Here is a 22188-nt window from a genome sequence, read left to right on the forward strand (position 1 = left end):
CTAGTATACATTTTCTTATCCGTTAATGCAAATTCTTTTACGTTATTCTTTTTGGAAATTTTATTGGCTGCTCTTATGCATTTGCTCTTCCAGATGAACTTCAGGTCGGCTAATTAAGTTTCAGTCTATCCTGAAACTTACATGCAGTCTATCCTGTTGGAATTTTGATTGGCTTTGCGTCGAACTTAAAGGTGGACAGTTGACAGCATTGTAATTTTGAGTCTTAGATCCAGTCTTCTGTGTCTTCTTGTTTTTATCTCCTAAATTTCTCTTTGGTCATTGCCCTTCTCTCACTGTCACCATCCTAGCCACCATCACCTCTGCCTTGGGCTTCCTAAGTAGCCCCTTAAGTGGGCTCTTTGGGGCCACTGGCCCCTCTGATCCTTTTTCCACACTGTGGTCAAGGCTTTGCGTAAGCTGTTCCCTGGGCCCAGAATATTCCCCTTCCGGCCCCCTCTTCTCTCAGTTGATCTCTCCGCATCTCTAGGTCTTATTTCGGTTCTCATGTCCTCAAGGAGACCTCCCTAACTGGGTACCCCTTCCCACTGAGGACTTCATTGTGCTGTTCACCTCATCTTTTAAGCACTTAATCCAGTCGTGATTTTACATTTGCCATGACCTTGGAGTGGGAGGTGAGTTCCCTGCGCCTGGGAGCTGTGTGGTGGTCACTTGAGTAATTCCCCTACCGCTGGCCTTGTGCCTGGCCCCGTGGATGTGTTCCTTAAATACTTGTTAATGTCAGTCAGTGAGCTCGGTGTTTTCCTCTGTTTCTTTATGTCTTTAAGTAAAACCCTATAGTTTTCTTCATGTGGTGTTGTGCATTTCTTGTTAAAGTTATGCCTGCCAAGTTTTCTATTTATTTTTTTCTCAGTAGTGGCAAGCTGTTGATTTTTGTCCCTTGCATCTGCCCGTCTTGCTGAACTCAGAACCCTGGTTCCTGCCTGTCTGCTGGTGCTGCCGGCCTCTCTGCTGGCTTCGTCGTCAGGCTGGTTGGATTCTAGGTGGCTGTCGCAGTCCCCAGCCTGACACCTGACCCGAGCAACATTCAGAGGAAGCAAGAGAGGGTTACCTCCGACACATTTCCCAGGAGCCAGGAGGAGCTTTCTCAGAAGCCCCCAGCTAATTTGCTCTCTCTTCTCAGTGGTTCAAATAGGGTCCCAGGCCCATTGCCGAATCAGTCACCGGTGAGGGTGTGGCTTAGCTCCATACCAACCAACCCGGTCTAAGTTTAGAGTGAGGCGGGTGGGTTCAGCCTCCCCTGGGCTGCTGGGGGTGGTCACTTTGCATAACCAGGATTCTCCTGGAAAGGTGGAAGGGGCGAATGGGCCCGGGGTGAAAGTCCACCCCTGACATCTGTCAGAGCAGTCCTGTTACTTCTCCCATCCACTCATTCCAACACCATAATAAAGTTATAATATAAGATTTCCTGACGCGGAACCATCCTTTCATTCCTGGAGTAAATCCTACTGGTGTCTGCTATTCTTTGGATATCCAGTTGTGTTTTGATCTAAGATTTCGATCTTGTCTGTGTTCCAAGAAGCCTTCTTAGTAATGGAAGTTAATCGTGGGGAAGGACTCTGGGACGTGAAGGTCACTTGGTTTCTGTGCCGCCACGGCCAAGTCACCTAACCTCTCTGAGACTGTTCCTCATTCATCTTGTAGGATTGCAGCCCTAATGAACTCAGGCTGTTTGGAGGATCAAATAATATATATGAAAGCTCCTTTTAAACACCAGAGCTCACACAAAGTCAGAACTGTGTCTCATACTGTCTATTTAAGGTACCATTTTTATGAGTTTCTTTCATGAAGAGAGAGAACATTAACGACTGAGATTTCTCTCGGCTTTCTTCATAAACGATCATCAGAAAGCCAGGCTCATGCAGTCAGAGAGGCCCTGGGAACATGATTGGTAAACATTGCATTATTGGTGTTCGGATATTAGGTTCCTGCTTTTCATAATATCCTTAGGGAACTGGGGAAGATTTGATATTTTCTGAGATTGCCGTAAAATGCACGTTATCGCTGGTACTGTTGCCCAATTATTCTGTACTTATTTTACTTAGACTTTAGTAATTGGAAAAAGATTAGATGCCAGGACTTTGTATTTTGTTGATTATATTACCAAAGTCTTCTCTTTAATCATTTCTTTTATTCCTAGTATTAATCATTAGCTCTGAGGTGTTAGGTGGAGGACCTAATGGTGGATTCCTAACTTAAAGGAAAGAAATAATTACTTCAGTTTCTGTGGCATTGACTGTTATCTATCTACAAATTGAAATGTGTTCTCTAGCCATTCAGAGCATGTGATGGAGACACTGGAGGAGACCCAGAAGGTCAGACAGAATTCAGGGGGCCTTATCCTTGCCCCACCACCCCTGGCCAGGCTGTGCCCCATCCTGCCCTTCGTCCAGGCTCCTCTGCCCCTGCCAGCCCCGCCCCTCTGTGACCCCCCCCCCGCCCCCCGCCCTCCGTAGGTGTTCGTTAGGGCAGCAGTGACTTGTACTCTTTAAACTTGATTGTCCTTGGTGCGTGTAATATGGCTACATCCTTATCAGTGCTCTGTAGACACAAGCGTATCTCCATGAAGGAATGTCTTTCAAAACCAGTCCTGGGAAAAACACCTCACGTAGGTCTTCTTAAACAGTAAGTGGTGAGAGTGACATGGGATGAAAGAAAGATGTGAAGTTGGGAGGGGGAGGGAGTGAGAGAGAGAGAGAGAAGGAAGGAAGAGGGTGGGAAGGAAGGAGGGGTGGAAGGAAGCCGAGTCCTCTGGACCTCACCTGTTTCGGTGGCTGCAGGGACACTGGGGTGCGTTTAGCAAACACGTGCTAAGATTTCAATGCAAACAGGTCACGTTTAGCTTTGCTTGAATAGAGTGGAAACTTCTCTCGTCTGTTGAGAACAATCAGTCTGGAATTTTTATCATTTAGGTTCAGTCTGGTTTCATTTACGGGGCTCTTTGCCCCCTGGTAACTGGTGGAGGGTGTCACCACACAGTGGAAGGTTTGCTTGCTGTTTGTAACCCTGGTCTTCCCTGTCTCTTTCTTGTCAACAGAAGAATTGCGGAAGTTGAGCTGGTCCGGGATCCCGAAGCCCGTCCGTGCCATCACGTGGAAGCTGCTCTCGGTAAGTCCCCCCGGACCTACCTGCCCGTGCGTCTTCCTCCTGCGAGGCCAGGCTCCCGGCCCTGTCACGTGCCCTGGCTGTGCCGCGGTGACCTGGGCCTTCGCCGGGGCTGCGATGGCATTTCCCATCCTTTGCTTAATTTCAAGCTTGGTTTGACAAGGCTGGCAGAAAATGAGGATAAGTCATAATTTATGACGCTGTATTCTTCTTCTCTGATTTTATTAGTTTTTAAATCTCTGTGGTATTTCCAAACCTGTGGTATAGAAAAGTTCCAGCATAGAAAATTATTTCAACTCTGAGGATCCAAACAGGGAAATATGTTTGACTGAGGATTTTTTTTTTAAATGTTAGTAACCACGACGTTAGAAACAGTTTGTGTTTGTGTGATGGAGGCTGGAGTTGTGGCTTGCTCACCCCTAGTGCTGAGCTGCCTGTCGTGGAGGCTTCTGGAGAAGTTCGGGTGCTGTTACTTCACCTGAGTCAATGTCAGAAGTGAGCTTGGCCCTGCTGAAAACTTCAGAATAGTTTATTGACAGCATTCTTCCCGCTTTCCTTTTTTATTATTTTTGGCGCTAAGTTAATAAGCACCCCTAAGAGTTTACTCTAAATTGGGTCTGACTTTCAGTATTTAAAAGACTCTTTCCTGCTAACGAGTCTTGATAAATTTGCAGCTTAGTACCTCGTAATCCTAATTGCACATGCAGCTCTGAACGGTGAATATTTATTGATTAAATATTCTCTTGACATTAAAATTAGACCTACTGCAATTGCTTATGTTTCTGTTGTTTGGTGTTTTTTATTTTAAGCGTTTGTATCCCGTTTTCCAAATGTCCTCTAACATAGGTTACAGGAAGTTTGGATGAAAATACCTTTAAGAGCCTCTGTTGCGGTTTTGTCTTTGTTAAGGGTGTGCTGCACCTGGTGGAGAGTCCTCTGTGAATTACGCTGTTCCGTCCTCTTTCCTTTCGTTCTCAGCCTCTGTGGGTCATGGTTTAGGCCCCCTCACGTGCTGCCCGGTGACTGACCTGGAAGAAGGGCCAGCTGGGACTCAGTGGACAGAGGGGCAGAAGAGGAGATAACACGGGCTCCACTTGGCTGATCTGAAGGGGTGGGGGGAGGTGGGCAGAGTCTGTAACCAGGAGCGCTGGGGATGCGAGTGACAGAAACTCCAGCCTGCTCAGGCACATTTATTCACTTAACCACCACTGATTACAGGGGCCCTTTGCCCGGAGGCAGAGGGGAATTAGACACTAGCCCACCACAGTGGGTTGGGGTGCTTGGGTTTTGTCAGGGGTGCAGCAGGGTTTGCTCTGGGGGCCACAGACTGTGGGATGTATGGGATGCAGGCGGGCACTGTGGGTGAGAGGAGGGCAGCAGTGTAAGTGCTGAGGGCACACGTACTGGGGGGGAGGCCTTCACTCCCAGGGTCTGCAGGTGGTGGCGGTGGGTGAGAGGTGGGGGAGAAAGGACAGAGATGAGTGGGACACTTCTGGCTCTCTTAGGCTTGCGTTGATGGCTGAGTTAAAAAAAAAAAAAGCGTTGGGGTCAATGAGCAGAGCCTGTCCTTCCAAAGGGGGGGCACCAAGAAAGAGGGGGCCGTTCCAGGGCAGTGCAGACTCACGCAGTGCCAGGCAGGGCTTCTTGGAGAAGGTGGGATGCTTCTGTGGCATCTCGAAGCAGGTGTCAGGGCTCCTCCGGAGAGGGAGATGAGGAGGTCACGTGGCCTGGGGCACGCAGCAGAGGCAGGACCAGCAGGAGTCAAGGCCGAGGCGAGCCGGCTCCCCAGGAACCAGCAGGCTGACCCCTTGGACGAGGGAGGGGATGGGGAGGCACGCGGAGCTGGAACCGGGGGAGGCCGGCTCTCTGGGGCCACACCCTGAAGGCTTGAAGTGGGGGTCTGGGGGTCTGCGTTTCTGGTGAAGCCAGGAGCCTCTTGCAGGGGCCGTTGGTTGGCTTATCCGTTCATTTGATCAGTATTTATCGAGCGTTTTCCGTGTCTCAGGCACTGTGTGTGATGCCAGGAGGTAGCAGGGAAGGGAAGACGACCACGTCCTGTCCCTCACGGGGCCTGCGGAACAGGGTGGAGTCCCTGCCTTCCTCTGCTGCCCCCAGGACAGAGCTGGATCTCACTGCACGGAAAGGAGCCCATCTTCCCAGGAGCCCGCGTCCCCAGTGCGCTGCTATCTCCGGCTCTCTTCCTTTGCTTTTTCACTTGTTTTGCAAGCATTTATCGAGTGCACGCTGTGCGCCAGACCGTGCACGTGTGAGAGATTCCTCTGGAAGCGGTGGTCTGTGCCCCTTGGAAGGGGGTTAGAGCTGGGCCAGGGAGAACGGGAGGGGGAAGAGGGGGTCCAGGGCTGCAGGTGTGGGTGGGGCTCGGGCAGTTGAGGAGGAAGCCAGGGTGGGCGCTTTGGAACTGTGCTCACTGACCGTCCAGGCCCGTGCGGGCGAGCAGGGGTGACACCCCAGCCTGCAGGGCTCCTGGGCTGCACGTGGTGCAGCCACGGGGGCAGGGAGGGGGCTCTGGGCACCCAGGGGCAGGGAACCCGGCGGATTGAGGGGTGTTGGTCAGACCCGGGTGTGGACAGGCGGAAGGAGGTCGGACCGTGGGCACCGTCACCTCCTGTCCTGTAAACCGGACCCAGGGGCTTGTTTCTGAGGCTTCTCGTCCCACGGGTGCTCCCGGCGTGGGCAGCCTCAGCACGTGTCCTGTGGCAGGAAGCTCAGGCGCACTGCGAACCCTGCCCCTCATGCAGCCAGGGCCCAGCAGGTGTTTCTCGTGGGTCTGCCCTCGGCTGGGTGCTGTGCGAGTGCCAGGCCCAAGGGCGTCACGGGGATGGTGGGGAGAGAACCCTGCGGGCTCCTGGGCCGTGGGGGTGGGGGGCGCGTGGAGGAGGGGTCTCCGCAGTCAGGGCTGCCTCTCGGTCGTTCTCTGTCTCCGAGGGTCTCACCCAGCCTGACACTCCTCTTTCCTGGGAAGCTCTCGCAGATCCTGATGTTTGGGCCCATGAAACAGATCCGAGCCTTGGGTGGACTGAGGTGTCAGGGTTGGTACCGACTCCAGCTCGCTGTGACACGGGGTCCGCTGAGCGCCCACCCCAGGCTCGGCAGCAGGGACGTGGCGGTTTCAGGTCACCTCTTGACCTGTGTGGCTTTCCATTCTGGGTCCACATTCGTGTCACCTGGGCAACTTGGGAAATACTGCTATCTGGGTTCCCCAGGGGTTCTCAGGCGGGCCCGGGGTTGGTGACCGCTGCTGCAGGACACTCCGGCCCCACGTGGGACAGGGCGTGGCACCCCCGAGCCCGCTGGCAGACAGGGCGCTGAGGGCAGCGCACCTGGGCGGAGGTGCTGGGCGGGGGAGCGGCTGGGCCTGACTCAGCCGGATCGTGCAGTCCGGGGCTCAGCTGCCGGGGCGGAGGTGGGTGTCCCAGCCCCCTCGGTGTCCAGGATCAAGAGTTGAACCCAGGATCGGGAAGAATTTACGCTCTGTCCAGTTTAGAAAGACCACCAACCACAGCTGAACTTGAATATGAGTCTAGTCCAAGACCTGGCTAACGAATGACGTTCCCGACACGTTCAAGATTTGTCGTTAACACGATCCTGGTGGCTCGTGGACGAGCACTGTTCTTAACTGATGAGTAGGAAATGCTGCTTTAATGAAGAAAGATGGGAAACTTGGCTCTGGTCGCTTATGGAGAGCTAACACATGCTCTAGAACTTTCCATTAAACCACCACTGACGCTGGTTGACATTGAAATTCCATGCAAGCCGTGCAGTAACTTTTAAAAATTAATCCTGTAGACACTGATTTATTTAAAACAGATAACCAACCAGGACCTACTGTATAGCACAGGGAACTGTGCTCAATATTCTGTAATAACCTAAATGGGAAAAGCACTTGAAAAAGAATGGATACATGTATATGTATAACTGAATCACTTTGCTGTGCACCTGAAACTAACACAACATTGTTAATCAACTATACTCCAATATAAAATAAAAATTAAAAAAATTAAAAAAAATTAGTGCTGTAGAAAATCATATTTTTGACTCTTAAAAATAACTATTTCAGAAACATTGAACAAAAACAAAGTAAACACTTGACATTTATGCTAGTCAGTAGAATGGTTAGAAATGATCAGTGAAACTCTGGTATCGTCTTTCCTTCTTTCAATATATTGAGGTGAGTTTGCACGTGAACCCAGTGGGAGGGAGCGGTTTGATGTTTGTGTCACCGGGACAATTTTGATATAAGTGTATGCATGCATTGTTTTACATTTATGATTAGTGTTTTTATAGCATGCTAATACAGCAATTAAGTTTTCTGTAGTTCTGTCATTTAAAATTCAGTGCATACTTGAATATATTTCATTTGCATAATTTCCAGTCTTGCTTAATTATCTAGGGGCCTCAACTTGCATATGTGTGTTTTCCTTTAGGAACGGGAGCGTCAGGAGTATGTGTGGGGTTTTTTATTGCCCGTGTCCCCGTTTTGATACCCTTGCCTTTTAGGAGTCCTGTTTCGGTACGTTAGTTAACGTTTGGGGGTGGCGAGAATTTCTGGGTACTCGTTCACATTCACTAAGAATCCTTTGGTGGCACCGCAGGTGATCTGCATAAGGCTGTCCACTCTGACCCCGGCTGACACCGGGGTGGCCCCACTGCTCTGGCCGGGCACACATGTCCATGCCCGTCCTGTGCCAGGCTGGTCCGGGCTTGCCCAGGACCAGCCAGGACATGCAGCCCTGTGTGCTCCATGCGGCTCTGTCACCTTTCTCAGGGCGTCTGTGTCTGTCTCTCTCCACCTCCATCCTCTCCTCCATCACCAAACCCAACCCAGAGCAGTACTGGGCCAGCGCAGCCCTACTTCTCATCAATTAGCTCAGACACGTCCTCCCCAGCCCCCAGGGCAGGGGCGCTTCTTGGGGTGTGACGGTGTCCTTGCACATCTGTTGACATCATTTGTTCATCCACCAAGTATCTATGGAGCATCTGTTGTGTCCAGACAGTATCCTGAGCCCTTGGGGGCTGTGTGTGAACAAAAGGGGTGACGGTTCCTGCCCCGATGGAGCTGGCGTTCTAGTGGGATGACACAAGCAGTAAACGCAACAAGTAAACTTCACAGTATCTTCCAAGGAGCTGAGTGCTACAGAACAAAACGGGAGCAAAGTAGGGGGGCTCCTGAGGGTGAGGCCGGCGGCCGGGGTGGCGACCTGGGAGCAGGCACTTGGGGGAGGGGAGGGACATGGCCACGCAGGGTCTGGGGCAGCGCGTCCAGGTTCATGGGTTCTTTGGAGAGGGATGTACCAACTCCAGCAGCGCGTGGGCCTTCGGGACGTGGCACAGACCGGGCAGCCCCGCTGCCTGGAGCCGTGCTTGGACGGTGCGGAGGATGAGCGGCAGTAACTAGAGGCGTCCTCGGCCCCGACGCCAAGATGAGGGGCCACTCCGGTGGAAGGGCCAAGCGGCGCCCGAGCCTGGAGCCCAGGCCAAGGGCGTGGCAGCTGGCCCTGCAGAGGAGGAGGAGGAGGGCGGGCGGCTCCATCAGGCCCGGCAGGTCCTGTTCAGACGCCGTGGCTCCTGCTGTCCGCGCCGCAGCCTGTCCTCGGAGCTGAAAGATTCCCTTGTAAACGAAGGTGCACAGCCGAGTTCCCATAACGTTTTGCCGACAGGAGCATCCTGTGGGCTGGATGTGGCCTGTGGGTGGTAGTTTGCCGACCCCGATGCAGAGGAGAAGGGCCCCGGGCAGAGGGAGCAGCGAACTCAGAGGGGCCACGAGCCAGCGTAGGTGCAGGGCGAGGGAGGGGAGAGTGTCCCCCGGCTGAGAGCTGGGAAGGGCCGGGCCGGGCCGGGTGGGCGGGAGGCCTGGCGGGAGCAGGATGAGAAGGGGGCAGGGTCTCTGGGGCGTGGTGCTGGGTGGTCTGGTCCTTCGTTTCCACAGCAACGCCGGCAGCCGTGCGGGGATGGCCTGTCGGGTGGGGAGAGAGGCAGGGCCTGGTCCACCGGCAGCCGTGCGGGGATGGCCTGTCGGGTGGGGAGAGAGGCAGGGCCTGGTCCACCGGCAGCCGGCCGCCGCAGCATCCCTGCATCCCGGTGCTGTCAGGGAACGCGCGTGCGTGACAACGTGGTGCCGGGGGACTCGGTCCCCGTTTCTGTGAACGAAGCCAGATGGCCCCGAGGAGGTAGGGCCTCAGGTGGGCCGGCTTTGCCTTCAGTCCCCCGCCAGGTCTGCGTGCCTCTGGGGCCCGTTTCCTCACCTGGGGACAGGGTCGGCATCGGCCTGTGTGCGCCGGCGAGGGTTCGAGGCAGGTCTGTGTGTAGCCTGGTGGGGAGCTGCCCCTCCGTTTCCTCACCCGTGACTGTGGCAGTTTTAGGACAAAGAAAAAGAAGTAAACCCTGGTAACCGTTACTCTCCGGGAGGTGACAGAGACTTGACGTGGCAGTGAGGCCAGCCTGGCGTGGTCGATGCCCCCGGTCCCAGGCGGATTCTCTGAAGCTGTGACTTCCCTCGCGGGGGCAGGTCTGGGAGCCCAGCAGGAAGGGGGCTCTGTGTTGGGGCCCCCCCCGGGCCGGCGTGTTCCAGGTGGCGCTGGCTGAAGAGGCCGCGTCCTGAGCCGCTCAGGTGGGTGGTTTGCCAACTGGCACGTGGAGGCTCTGGCGGGCCCGGCACTCCATCCACACTGGGGGACTCCCGTTTGTTTTTGTTGCTGGTGTAATTACGTGAAGCGGTCTGCCCTTTGGAACACAGATGCCTCACTTGACCAGAAAAGAGAGTCAGGTGGGAACCGCGGCCGCTCCTTTCCTCGGTAGTAGGGCCGCTCACTATCTGACGCTCATGTATTGTCCGATGGACCTGCTGCTCTGAGAATGGGCCCCTTTCCGACCAACGGTAATTAATTGAAGCCGTGTGAGGGCAGGTGTTCTACATGGGGGCTCCTCCTCGCTGCTGGGGAAGGTGGAGGGCAGGTGACACCTTGTGCCAAGGCTGCTGGGATGTAAATTGCTACACCTCCTGGCAGGGTCACTTGGAAAAAAAGGCATCAAGAGCCTTAAATATAGCCCGTATCCCTTGGAGCTAACGATGCACTTGTAGAAATTTTACTGCTCACGACCACGTGTTTTAGAATACTGGACAACTGAAAGTTGTCAAAACGTTCAGAAATCGAGGAAAGGTTAAAAAGAAATCTGTATAAAGAAATATATATGGTGGAAGGCTATGCAGCCTTGGGGATCAGTGGTTTTAGAACGGGTTGGCAAGCTTTTTCTGTAAAGGGCTGCAGAGCAAGTGTTTCAGCACGTGTTTCAGTGGGTCACATGGTCTCTTTCCGACTACTCAGCTCTACCTCGGTTGTGTGCAGCCATACACGTGAGCAAATGGGCGTGGCTGTGTGCCACCAAAGTTCTGTTTATAGAAATGGGCAGTGGGCGGGCGTTTGCCGACCCCTGTAGTGGAACAGTACGACGTGACAACGGTAATACGGTCATGATTTTAAGTTGAGATACATAAGCACGGAATGTTGGAGAGGAAATTTCCTTAAAAAGGACTAGGCATTAAAAGTAAATTGGGCTTCGTTAAAGTCAGGAACTTCTCTTCATCAAAAGACATCATTAGTAGGGAGAAAGGGCAAACCACGGGGAGGAGGAGGAGATGCTTACAACAGGACTCACGTCAGACTGTATATGGCAGGTGCTTATGAATCAGGAGGAGAGAGGGGGACCACCTGACAGGGAAGGGAAAGGGGCTGCACTCAGATGACGTACACGGCATCCTTCAGTCCGCTGGAGATGCAGGTGAAAACTACATTCTGATAGCTACCTCCGTGAACCCATCAGGATGGCCAAAGTGAAAAGATGTCTGATCGCAAGTGTTGGTAAGGATGTAGGGCAGTGGGCGTTCCCATGCACTTCGAATGGGAGTGTAATCACTTTGGAAGATTCTTTAGCAAAATCTGTCAAAGGTGTGCCCACCTAGTAGTTCTGCTCCCAGGTATATACTTAACAGAATGCGTATCGTGCATTATGAAAGGCAGGTACAAGAGTGTTTATCACAAAAACTTGGTAACAACCCAAATGTCTGTTAACAGAACGGATTTCGTACGTGGAGATATTATGCAACAGTGAAAATTTTTTTATTTTATTGTTTTTTATTTTTGGCTGTGTCAGGTCTTAGCGGCAGCACGCAGGATCTTCGTTGCGGTGTGCTGGCTTCTCTGTAGTTGTGGCATGCGGGTTTTCTCTCTCCAGTTGAGGCGTGCAGGCTCAGTAGTTGTGGCTCGTGGGCTTAGTTGCCCAACCAGGGATCGAACCCACGTCCCCTGCATTGGAAGGCGGATTCTTTACCAGTGGACCACCAGCGAAGTCCCACAAGAGTGAAAATTAACTAGTGTTTTCGTGTTACAAAATGAATGAATTTTTCAAACATAATGCTGAGTTTAAGCAACGAGGCAAAAAAAAAAAAAAAAAAAAGGTTCTATGTATATAAAGTTCAGAAATAGGCAGAATTTATCCAGGTGTCAGGAGTCAGGGAGGTACCTCTGACACCAGATCAGGAGGTAAGGGTCAGTGGTTGGAAGGCTCCCAAAGGGCCCTGAGACAGGTTCAATCTATGATAATTCACACACACTTTTTGGGAGCACACGTGCACACACACATTATATTTCAGTACATGTTTATTAAAAAGTTTAAATGGTGTGATCCAAATGTGATAAAACAAATGTGCATGAGTGTGTAATCTGTAATACAGAACAAATGCTATGGAGATGCCTTAGAGAAATAAAGGGGATGCGTGTGCTCACACAGCTGAGAAGATGCGGCTGGACTTAGGTTGATTTCATCATCAAGGCAACTGAGCGCAGCTCTTCTTAAGTCAGCTCTTCGTGGTGGACCTGCAGCTCGTGGTCCTCCCTCATGGTCACAGAGTGGCTGCCACAGCTCCAGACTGTGCACATTCTCTCTGATTCACAAGCAGCAGCAAAGAAGGCCCCGGGCCTGGCTTTTGTGCCTGCATCAGGTCCCCCCTTTACCCCTGAGCCTGTCGGTCACTGGCTGGTGGGATGGTGTAGCTGTTTAGCTTATTAGCCCATCAAGACCTGTCCTGAAGGAAGGGAATTACCCACCTTCAGGTGGCACATGGGTTGAGACTAGGAAGACGCAGTTCCCAGAGGCTCTTCAGGGCTCTGTTTGAACAAAGGAGGCATAGATGTTTAGCAGTAAGCATGGTGATGTTGACTATGGATGTGGAAACGCTTTAAAACTCAGAAAGCACCGCAGGGGATGTATTTGTTCATTTTTCACTCATACGTGAATGCACTCAGTGAAAACTTGGGTGCCTGTCGTGTGGCTGGCACAGTGAGGGGCTGGCTCCGTGGAGCCTCGTGCCAGGTGCTGCTGGGACGCTGCGTAAGCAGCGTCCTGGAGGGTCAGGTCCAGCCTCCGGAGGGAGTGACGTTGAAGGGACACTCGAGGGATGAGGAGGGACATTCGAGGGATAGGCTTTAGAATGTTAGGAAGAAAGCAAGGAGAAAACCCTTCTTACACGAGACGCAAGGACCACTAAATATAAAAGAAAAACTTTGTCCATTGGACTTCATGAAAATGTGAAACTTCTGTTGTTTGAGACATAAAAAGGCAAGCCAGAGGCTAGGAGAATATAATCAGAGTGCATATATTTGACAAAAAGACTCGTGTTTCGAATGTATACAGCACTCATAAAACTCACTAAGAAGACAAGCAGCTGATTAAAAAACTGGGCAAAAGATTTGAACAGACGTTTCACCAGAGAAGAGAAGCAGTGGCAGAGGGCTTTGTGAAAAGATGCTCAACATCATGAATCATTCGGGAAATGAAATTAAAAGCCGTCAACAGAGTGACTGATATTAGAGGTTGACAATACTGAGTGTCAGGGAGGGTGTGGAACGTCTGAGATTCTCAGGCATTGTTAGTTGGGATGGAAAATGGTACCATCCTTCTGGGAAAGGATCCGGCAGTTTCTTAGAAAACTAAACATACACCTACATTATGACCCAGTAACTCTGCTCCTAGGTATTTACCCAGGAGAAATCAAACTGTATATTCATAAAAATCTTGTGCAAGAATATTTATAACAAGCGTTATTTAAAATAACGCCAAACTAGAAACAACTCAAATGATCAGCAAAGAGTGAATGGCTTCACAAACGGGTAAATAGCCATACCCTGGAAATTCCACCCGGGGAGAAATAGGAGGTCACTGCTGGTTCCTGAAAGGATCTCAAAAAACAGCAGGCTATCATACGGTATTTGTCTTTCCCTTTCTGACTTACTTCACTTAGTATGATCATCTCTAGGTCCAACCACGTTGCTGTAAATGGCATTATTTCGTTCTTTTTTATGGCTGAGTTGTATTCCATTGCATGTATGTACCACAGTTTCTTTATCCATTCATCTGTTGAAATCTAAAATATGGCACAAATGAACTTATCTACAAAACAGGAACAAACTCACAGGCATAGAGATCAGACTTGTGGTTGCCAAGGGGGAGTGGGGCGGGGAGGGAAGGACTGGGAGTTTGGGGTTGGTAGATGCAAACTATTACATATAGAATGGATAAACAACAAGGTCCTACTGTAGAGCACCGGGAGCTAGAGCCATTCTCCTGGGATAAACCATAATGGAAAAGAATATAAAAAAAAAATGTCTATAGGTGTATAACTGAGTCACTGCTGTACAGCAGAAATTAACACAACACTGTAAGTCAACTATACTTCAGTTAAAAAAGAGCCAGCAGGCCGAGTGAAGGAAACCTTGCCCCCAGGCACAGGTACCCATGATTCCACTTACGGGCGATTCTAGGGCGGCAGCCGCGACCAGTGGGGAGGAGGGGGTGGGGGGACCGCAGAGGGCACTGGGGCGGTTTTGGGGCGAAGACACTGCTGCAGTCTTCATGGGGGCAGTAGTCACACAGCTGTATGCCTTTGTCAAATGTCATGGAACCGTTTCCTGAAAAGAGGCACCTTCTATTTTATCTCTGTTGTGGCGGTAATGTTGACTGAAAAAGTAGAAAATGTAAGACAGGAGTCTGGGCTCTTCACGGCCACCCTTTGCTGCCTGCTGGACCCTTTCTGAGTCTGTATTGGGCCTGCGGCTGCCAGAGCCCAGGAGTCTTTGGAGAGAGGAGAAAACGTGCATGAGAATTGACACATATGTGTGCGTACACACACAGACACACACACAAGCATACGCACGTATGTGTATATATATATGTGTGTATATGTGTACGTGGACACACAGATACACACATGTATGTACACACACATGTATATTGTAGCGCCTACACGCTTCTGAGCTCTCCATGGTGTCCAAGGCATTTAGAGAAGGGGGCTTTCATCTCTCAGCTGTGCTATAGAGGCGCGCGGTAAATGCCAGCCTGCTGCCCTGGCTCCGCCCACTCTCATGCGGCTGCAGGTGAAGTTCCATCACCTCGGTGGAGGTTGCAGATGCCTGAGCCCAGACCCCCGTGGAGTGCGGTCTTCCCTGGGGCTCAGCTCGCTGCTTTTCTTTGTGTCTCTTTCTTCACAACTCATTTGTCCTCCCCCTCTGTGTCAGATTTCAGAGCGCCAAGCTCGTGTAAGATGTGAGCCTTTTGACGACAAACTTCTCACAGAGACTCCAGGAACTACCATTAACCGTGTGTACTTTTCTTGTTTGTTTTTTTCCCACGCAGGGTTACCTTCCTGCCAACGTAGACCGAAGACCAGCCACTCTCCAAAGAAAACAGAAAGAATATTTTGCTTTCATTGATCACTATTACGATTCTAGGACGGATGAAGTTCACCAGGATACATACAGACAGGTGGGGGTACTTCTTCTTTTTCTTGTCACGTGAACTACTCAGTGGCGTCTGCCTTCTTGGAGGAAATGCTTTATCTGGCAGGTTCCTGATTGGGTCACAGGTCTTTATCTTCTAGTAAATAAATAAACTTGAAAACAAATAATGGTGAATTCCCGCTGATACTAGCACCTTGCGCATCTCCAGTTCCTTCTGCAAAAGTGGGAAGGGTACTCTTTGTTTTTTTTTTGAACGGGTATTGATTTTATTGAATACTTCCTTTTTTCACACACACACACACACACACTGTATTTTATTTTTACAAGAGATAAATAGACTGACATCAAGCATTGTACATAGATGACCACAACAAAAGCAACAATGATTGCAATTACCAAACACGAAACACACTCCTACTATGTCATAATATCGACATTCAGTCCAGTAATCCTCCACTGTAGCAGCTCCTTTACTCTGCAGTGAAAATTGATTTGTATATTCTTTGCCTCTGAGTGGGACGGGTACTCTTAATTGGAGCCACAGAACAGGTAGCCCAGACCCCTCGGCCGTGCACTGAGATCCTCCCCCCCGACCCCCGCCCCGCCCTGGGTGGAGGGTGTCTTGTGACTCAGCGAGCGGCCGTCTGACCAGAAGGTCAGGAGCAGACATTTGTCTGGGTCGGGTCAGACGTGTGAGTCCCCTGGGCCCCGCGGGCGCTGCACTCTGCTGCTGTCAGGGACGTGATGTAGGTAGAGGAGAGCCTTGCTGCTCGGCTCGGTTCCGGAGACACGGTTCAGTCCATAGCAGAGGTGTAGCCAGCTTACAAGTTTGCTGTTTAGTTTAATACAAAATGGGTATAATTATGGCTTCTTGAATAGTCAGTTGACAGTGCGCATGATGGGAAAGATACTTAAAATTGATTTACGGTTCATGGTGTATCCAGAATTTGCTGTTAGAATCGCTCGAAGCCTTTATAATTCTCATCGTCTTTGCAATATGTGAGAATTCAGAATGGTTCGTGCTGCAGTTGAACAAAAAGGTGGTTAGGAATTGGTAGCACTGCCTCGTATTCTGACATGAACTTCTGATTTTCCTGATGCGTGTCAGTACTGATTATTTCCTCTTGGAAACCCGACCTGTACGTGAATGAGAGTTGCCGAATTTTTCCCCCTCAGATGTGGGATACCCACATCTCCTTGTCAGTTTGGTGTAGCGCTGTAAAAAGGTCCAAAGACAGGCCTTAGCTCTGATTGCTAATCACAGTTTCTTTAAGTTAAATGGATTGCTGGAAGGCATCTTCCCCACACAGACACGTGTCAGCTCTGCAGGAAGAGTGACTTGTTTGGGGACGGGGCGAGGGAGATGGGGACAGGGACCCGCTTCCGTCACCTTCCAGGGCGGGGCCTTCTCTGCCTCTGGCCCCTGCTGCCCACACTGGGGCTTGTCCTCTGTCTCCCACCTGGGCGGCTCCCAGGCCACACGATGCTGCCACCCGTCACTCTGGGAAACTGATTTGTGATACAGATTGCATTTGGATTGGATCAGGGAAATACTAGCTTACCTGGTTTGTTTTTCCACTTCACTGGTTTTAGGGAATGGGTACATTCGGTATTGTGTTGCATGTATTTTTGCTGTGTCTGGTTTTTGTTTTTTTTTTAATAAATTTATTTATTTATTTTTGGCTGTGTTGGGTCTTCGTTGCTGCACGTGGGCTCCCTCTAGCTGCAGTGAGCGGGGGCTTCTCTTAGTTTGGTGCGCGGGCTTCTCATTACGGTGGCTTCTCTTGTTGCGGAGCACTGGCTCTAGGCGTGTGGGCTTCAGTAGTTGTGGCTCGCGGGGTCTAGAGTGCAGCCTCAGTAGTTGTGGCGCATGGGCTTAGTTGCTCTGCGGCATGTGGGATCTTCCTGGACCAGGGCTGGAACCCGTGTCCCCTGCATTGGCAGGCGGATTCTTAACCACTCCTCCAGGGAAGTCCCTTTGCTGTGTTTTTATTCCAGAAAAAGACGTCCAAAGGATGACACGAGCATCTATCAGCAAGATTTACCAGGCTGCATTCTATTATGAATTTCTTAAGGGAAAGTTAATTAAAAACGGGTTGCATACATCTTTATTCAGTTACTGTGATAGGTAATAAAAAGCTCCTGCGTTATTGTGAATCCCCCAAATGTTCCTACGTTACTGTAATTGAGCACAGTGTAAGCTGTGGCAGTGTTTCCTGTGGGCCTGCTTGCTTTGTGCTGAGCACACACGCCTCTTGGAGGCGGGCCCTGGGCCGTCCTGGGCGGCCGTTTCAGGCGCTCTGTTCAGGTCAAGGTGGAGCCGGCCTGGGTTTGGGGCTTGGGCACCCTGGTCTCTCCCTGCTGCCCGCTCACGGTGTTTGACCCATGAGCTGACCTTAGCCGGCCGTCTGCCCCGAGGGGTGTGGCCCGGCCTTCCCACAGCACTGGGAGGCCGCAGGAGGCCAGGGTCCCCTGTCTGCTTCCCTGTCCCTCTTCTGTCCTCTGTTCATTTGAGTTCTGTGTTTACTCTTCGGGGGAAGATGTCCCGTCGAAAGCACACAGAGTCGGTCAGAACTAAAGGTTCATCTGTGTGTCCTCCCCGCGCTGCGGGTTCTGCAGACTTCGCGGCCGCCCGAGCGGCTCAGTCCTGTGGGGGGTGCGGGGCACACAGAGCCGGTGCTGGAGTGCACCGTCCTGTCCCCCAGCAGGCGCATGACGGGCAGCTCTTCTGTTACATGGGCTGTGCTGGCCCGCGGCGTGCCGGGGACAGACGTGTGCCCACGTGACTCTGATGGCAGGGGATCAGTGCTCTGAGGGTGACCCTAGGGGACGCCCTGGTCAAGCGGGTGAGAAGGTTCTGGGCTCCTGCTAGTGGCCAGCTGCAGCCTTCCGACCCCACCAGACTGGAATGTTCCCTCCTCCTTGTCCTCTCCCTCCCTCTGCCCCTCCTCCTCCTCCCCCCTCCAGGTCTCCTCCCCTCAGCTTGCTAGATCCCTCCCCGTGTTGCTCAGTGGGCTGGAGAATGGTTATTTCTTGTCTTCTCTGACGCCATCTCCTCTCCTCTCTAACTGTCCTTCTCACTCTCCCTGCTGCCTCATCGTCCACGCTCCCTCAGCACTTAGTCTGCTGGCCCCTGGCCCCTGGCCCAGTTCTTACCCTGGGCAATCTCATCCCCTCCCTTGGTACCGCTGACGGGCAGCTGATTTCCAGGCTCTCCCCCGAGGGAAGAGTTCAAGGCGGGAACCTGTGAGTGCGAGAACGATTCCCACGTCTCAGAGCCGTGCAGCTGATGGAGCTCTGGGGGCTGTCGATCCACCTTCTTGTTGGATCTTCCCCAGTAGCCCTTCGAGGGACGTGGCAGGTGTCTAACAGGCGAGGATGCTGAGCCCCAGAGCCTGGTGAGGGGCCCAAGGCCACGGTGCTGGCGAGGCAGAGTGAGGAGACTCGCAGGCCCTTGGATCTCAGAACCCTCGTGGTCACGGGCAAGGACGGGGGATGAACCTGCATCGTAGGCTCCCCGCGGCGTGCAGATGTGCACGTCTTCCCTCGGCCCGTTTGGGCCATTTTCCTGGGTTGGATGGGGGTGGTGATAGCGTTGGCCACTGTGGGGTGCTCGTGTAGGGTGTTGGGGGCCGGCCCGGATGCCAGCTCAAGCCCCGAGCGATCTTATTTGGTTGCGTCTTGAACCCGCAGGTGTGCTGCTCTGCGGTGCGGGGAACTTTGTTACGTCTCTCGTGTCGGATGGTGGTCAGGCGGGGATCAGCTGATTCTACCAGAGGTTTTTAAATGCGTCCTCTGAAAAGTGCCCTGGGTCCCCCAAGGATTTTGTAAAGTGGAGAAAACTGTGGCCGGGGTTCGAAGAAGAAGCTGTCACAGTTGAACACTTGTACACTGTTGATGTGCTTGAATCGCTCCCCGTGTCAGAGGCTGGAAATCAACGTTTGCTAATTGCTATGGATCCTGTTACTAAATAGCCGAGGGCCTGCTCTGTTCCTAATCACGCAGCTGCCACTGTTGGGTTGGAAAGCGTGGAACAAGCCTGTCGTGCTAGGATGGGGGCGGAGAGGGGGGGCCCAGGCAGACAGAACCTGCCTCTCCTCCACGGGAGAACATGTGACACAGAATTTGTCTCCTCAGAGAGAGCAGACCGAGACCCAGAGCAAATCCGTTGCTGTTATTAAGGATCGCCCTTTAATCATAATGCCTGTCATGATGTTCGTCATCTTTTAAAATACGTGTGTCTTTCTCCTCCATCTGCAGATCCACATAGACATCCCTCGAATGAGTCCTGAAGCATTAATACTGCAACCCAAAGTGACAGAGGTAAGAGCTGGGATCCGGAAGTTCCCTTCTTGGAGGGAGATGGGTGCCCACCGTCCTAGTGGCTCCACCCACGGCAGGTGTGGGGATGGCCCCTGGGGACAGAATCGCCAACCGGAATTGCTAACTGTTCTTTAAATATTTTTATTGTGCAGTACTGGTGTGTACAAAAGAACGTAGTTGGAGTTGTGTATGTAGTTGACACTCACGAGTCCACCACCCAGTTTAGGACCGAGAAGCCCACTCGAGTGAGGCTGATAGTGTGGAAGCCACCTGCTGTTCTCACTCGTCTCCAGGCCCCTCCCCAGGAGATGACCTCTCTCCTGGCCTGTATCTGTGATTCTTCACGCCTTTAATACATGTCACGTGACACTGGGAAAGCCGTGTTCTGCAGCCGGATCATTCCTCTGTGTAGTCTAGTCTCTGCAACTTGGCTTTTTTCATCTACATTATTTTCTTAGATTCAGCTAATCTCTGTGTCTAGTCGTTATTTAAATATTCCACACTTTCTGTTGCCTTTTTCCTGTTGGTGGACATTTGGGTTGTTTCTGCGGTTTGCTATTGGGAACAGTGTTGCCTGGAAGCTTCATGTACAGTATTGCAGGTGCCCCCCTGGCAGGGATTTCTCAAGAGCATTTACGAAGAAGGAAGATTGTTGCAAGGTTGGCTGTCAGCCTGTTAAACTTTCCAGATGACGTCAGGACGCTCTCCAGTGGGTTGTCCTGATTCAGCTCTCCCCTGTAGAGGACCAGCCGTCCTGGTGCTCACACCCCTGCCAGGTCTGGGTGTTGCCAGGCTTCTCAAGTTCTGTCTCTGGTGGGCATTCTTCATTTTCCTTTCTCTGATCACCCGTGGAGTAAGCATCTCTTCGTGTGTTTATGTGCTTCTGTGTCCCCCTTCTGGGAAATGCTTGTTCCCACCTTTGCCTGATTTCTTGTGTGGTTGATCTAATTGTTTGTTGGTTGTTGATCTTTATATATTAGGGATTCTAATTCTTTGCAGTTTGTGTATGGCAGATTCCTCCTCCCACTCTGTGGCTTGTTTCTGACACTTTCTTCTTGATGGCTATCACGATCGGAAGTTCTCAGTTTTCGTGGCGTTGAACTTACCCATCTCTTCTATTAGGGTTAGCTTCCTGAGGAGATCTTTTCCTACCCAGACATCCTCAAGCCGTTCTCCCTCCCTTATTTTCACCTCAAAGTTCTGAAGTGTTAGCATTCACACCTGTTTTAATTCATCTGTATCCGATGGCTGTGTGTGCTGTGAGGTGGGAATCCAGTTTAATGTTCTCCCGTGGTGGCCAGTCCAGCTTGTCTCGCACGTTTGCAGTGTCCCTCTGTTCATGCCATTTTCACATTCGCGGAGATCTGATCTCTGTTTTGTCCCAGTATTTGAGTTACCTTTTTCATTCAGCTTCACCCTAAGTCTCAGTATTTGGTAGGAGGTGTTCACACCCCCTCTTCCTCTTCAAAAGTGATCAGGTCATCTTAAGGCTTTGCTCTTCCATGTAAGTCCCAGAGTCAGGGGGACAAGGTTTTCTCTCTCTCTCTCTCTTTTTTTAAATATTTATTTATTTTCCTTATTTCTTTTTGGCTGTGTTGGGTCTTAGCTGCGGCACACAGAATCTTTTTGTTACGGCGTGTGGTCTGCTCAGGTTTCTGTGTAGTTGCGGCGCTCGGGCTTCTCTCTAGTTGCGGCGTGCGGGTCTTCTCTCTCTAGTTGTGGTGCACAGGCTCCAGAGCTTGTGGGCTCTGTAGTTTGCGGCACGTGGGCTTTCTCGTTGAGGCATGCCAGCTCAGTAGTTGTGGAGTGCAGGCTTTGTTGCCCCGCGCCATGTGGGATCTTAGTTCCCTGACCAGGGATCGAACCCACGTCACCTGCATTGGAAGGCGGTTTCTTTACCACTGGACCACCAGGGAAGTCCCTCTCTCTCTCTCTTTTTTTTTTTTTTAATTGAAGTATAGTTGATGTACAATATTATATGTCACAGGTGTACAATATAGTGGTTCATAATTTTTACTCCATTTATAGTTATAAAATACTGGCTATATTCCCTGTGTTGTACAATACGTCCTTGTAGCTTATTTTATACCTAATAGTTTGTACCTCTTAAACCCCTCCCCTATAGTCCCTCTCTCCACTGGTAACCATTAGTTTGTTCTCTATATCCGCGAGTCAGCTTCTTTTTTGTTATATTTACTAGTTTGTTGTATTTTTTAGATTCCACGCTTATTGGTTTTTAACGTCTGTTTGACTTAAGATTGGAATTGCACAGAATCTATAGGTCAATTTGGGAGAACTGACATCTCTATGAAATTTAGTCTTCATTTTCATGAACATGCTAATTCTCCATTTTTTAGGCCATTCTTTAATGCCTTTCAGTGAAGTTTTAGAAGTTGTTTCATAATAGGTCCTGTGTACAATTTATTAGATTTATTCTTAGTTGTCATATTTTTTGTTGCTATTATAAATGGCATCTCTTTAAAATTGAATTTTCTTATTGTTATGAATGTTTGTTTTGCGTTTTGATTGCTCCAGTAAATGCACTTTTAAACTTGGATATCTCTTGTCTGTGCAGGAAGTTTGTTAAAAAGAAATCCAGGATTATTAAAGCCAAAGTGCTTTAGATTACAGAACACAAAAGGAGAAAATTAGTTTTCCACAGAAGTAGTCATTTTGAGGTACTTCTCTTTGATTGTCCTTTTCAATAGTTGTGCTTATATCTGGAAAACAAGAGATCACATATTATAACCTCATTTTAACGTATTTTTCTTTTTAGTGGAAAATAGAGTCTGCCACGCGACTTTCGGTTTATCTTCACTGTTGTATTTTTCCTGTCACTTGACGACTCCTTGTAGAGCTGAGCCTGTGGGCTCCTGGTTTCAGAGACGGGATCCAGCCACTGCCGGCTGGTGTCTGCTGGCCTGCTCGTGTG

General features: G+C 50.8%; 1 protein-coding gene across 5 annotated transcripts in view; it reads left to right on the forward strand.

Moving 5' to 3' along the window:
• TBC1D22A (TBC1 domain family member 22A) overlaps window positions 1-22188 on the forward strand; it is a 323227-nt gene that overhangs the window by 97240 nt on the left and 203799 nt on the right. For all 5 annotated transcript variants that reach the window (XM_036865801.1, XM_036865804.1, XM_036865803.1 and 2 more), the window contains exons 5-7: window positions 3056-3126; window positions 14830-14958; window positions 19194-19256. In XM_036865801.1, coding sequence (XP_036721696.1) covers window positions 3056-3126; window positions 14830-14958; window positions 19194-19256 — 263 coding nt within the window. The remainder of the gene's footprint in view (window positions 1-3055; window positions 3127-14829; window positions 14959-19193; window positions 19257-22188) is intronic.

The sequence above is a fragment of the Balaenoptera musculus genome, chromosome 10 (assembly GCF_009873245.2).
Source record: "Balaenoptera musculus isolate JJ_BM4_2016_0621 chromosome 10, mBalMus1.pri.v3, whole genome shotgun sequence".
Taxonomy (NCBI): Eukaryota; Metazoa; Chordata; class Mammalia; order Artiodactyla; family Balaenopteridae; genus Balaenoptera; species Balaenoptera musculus.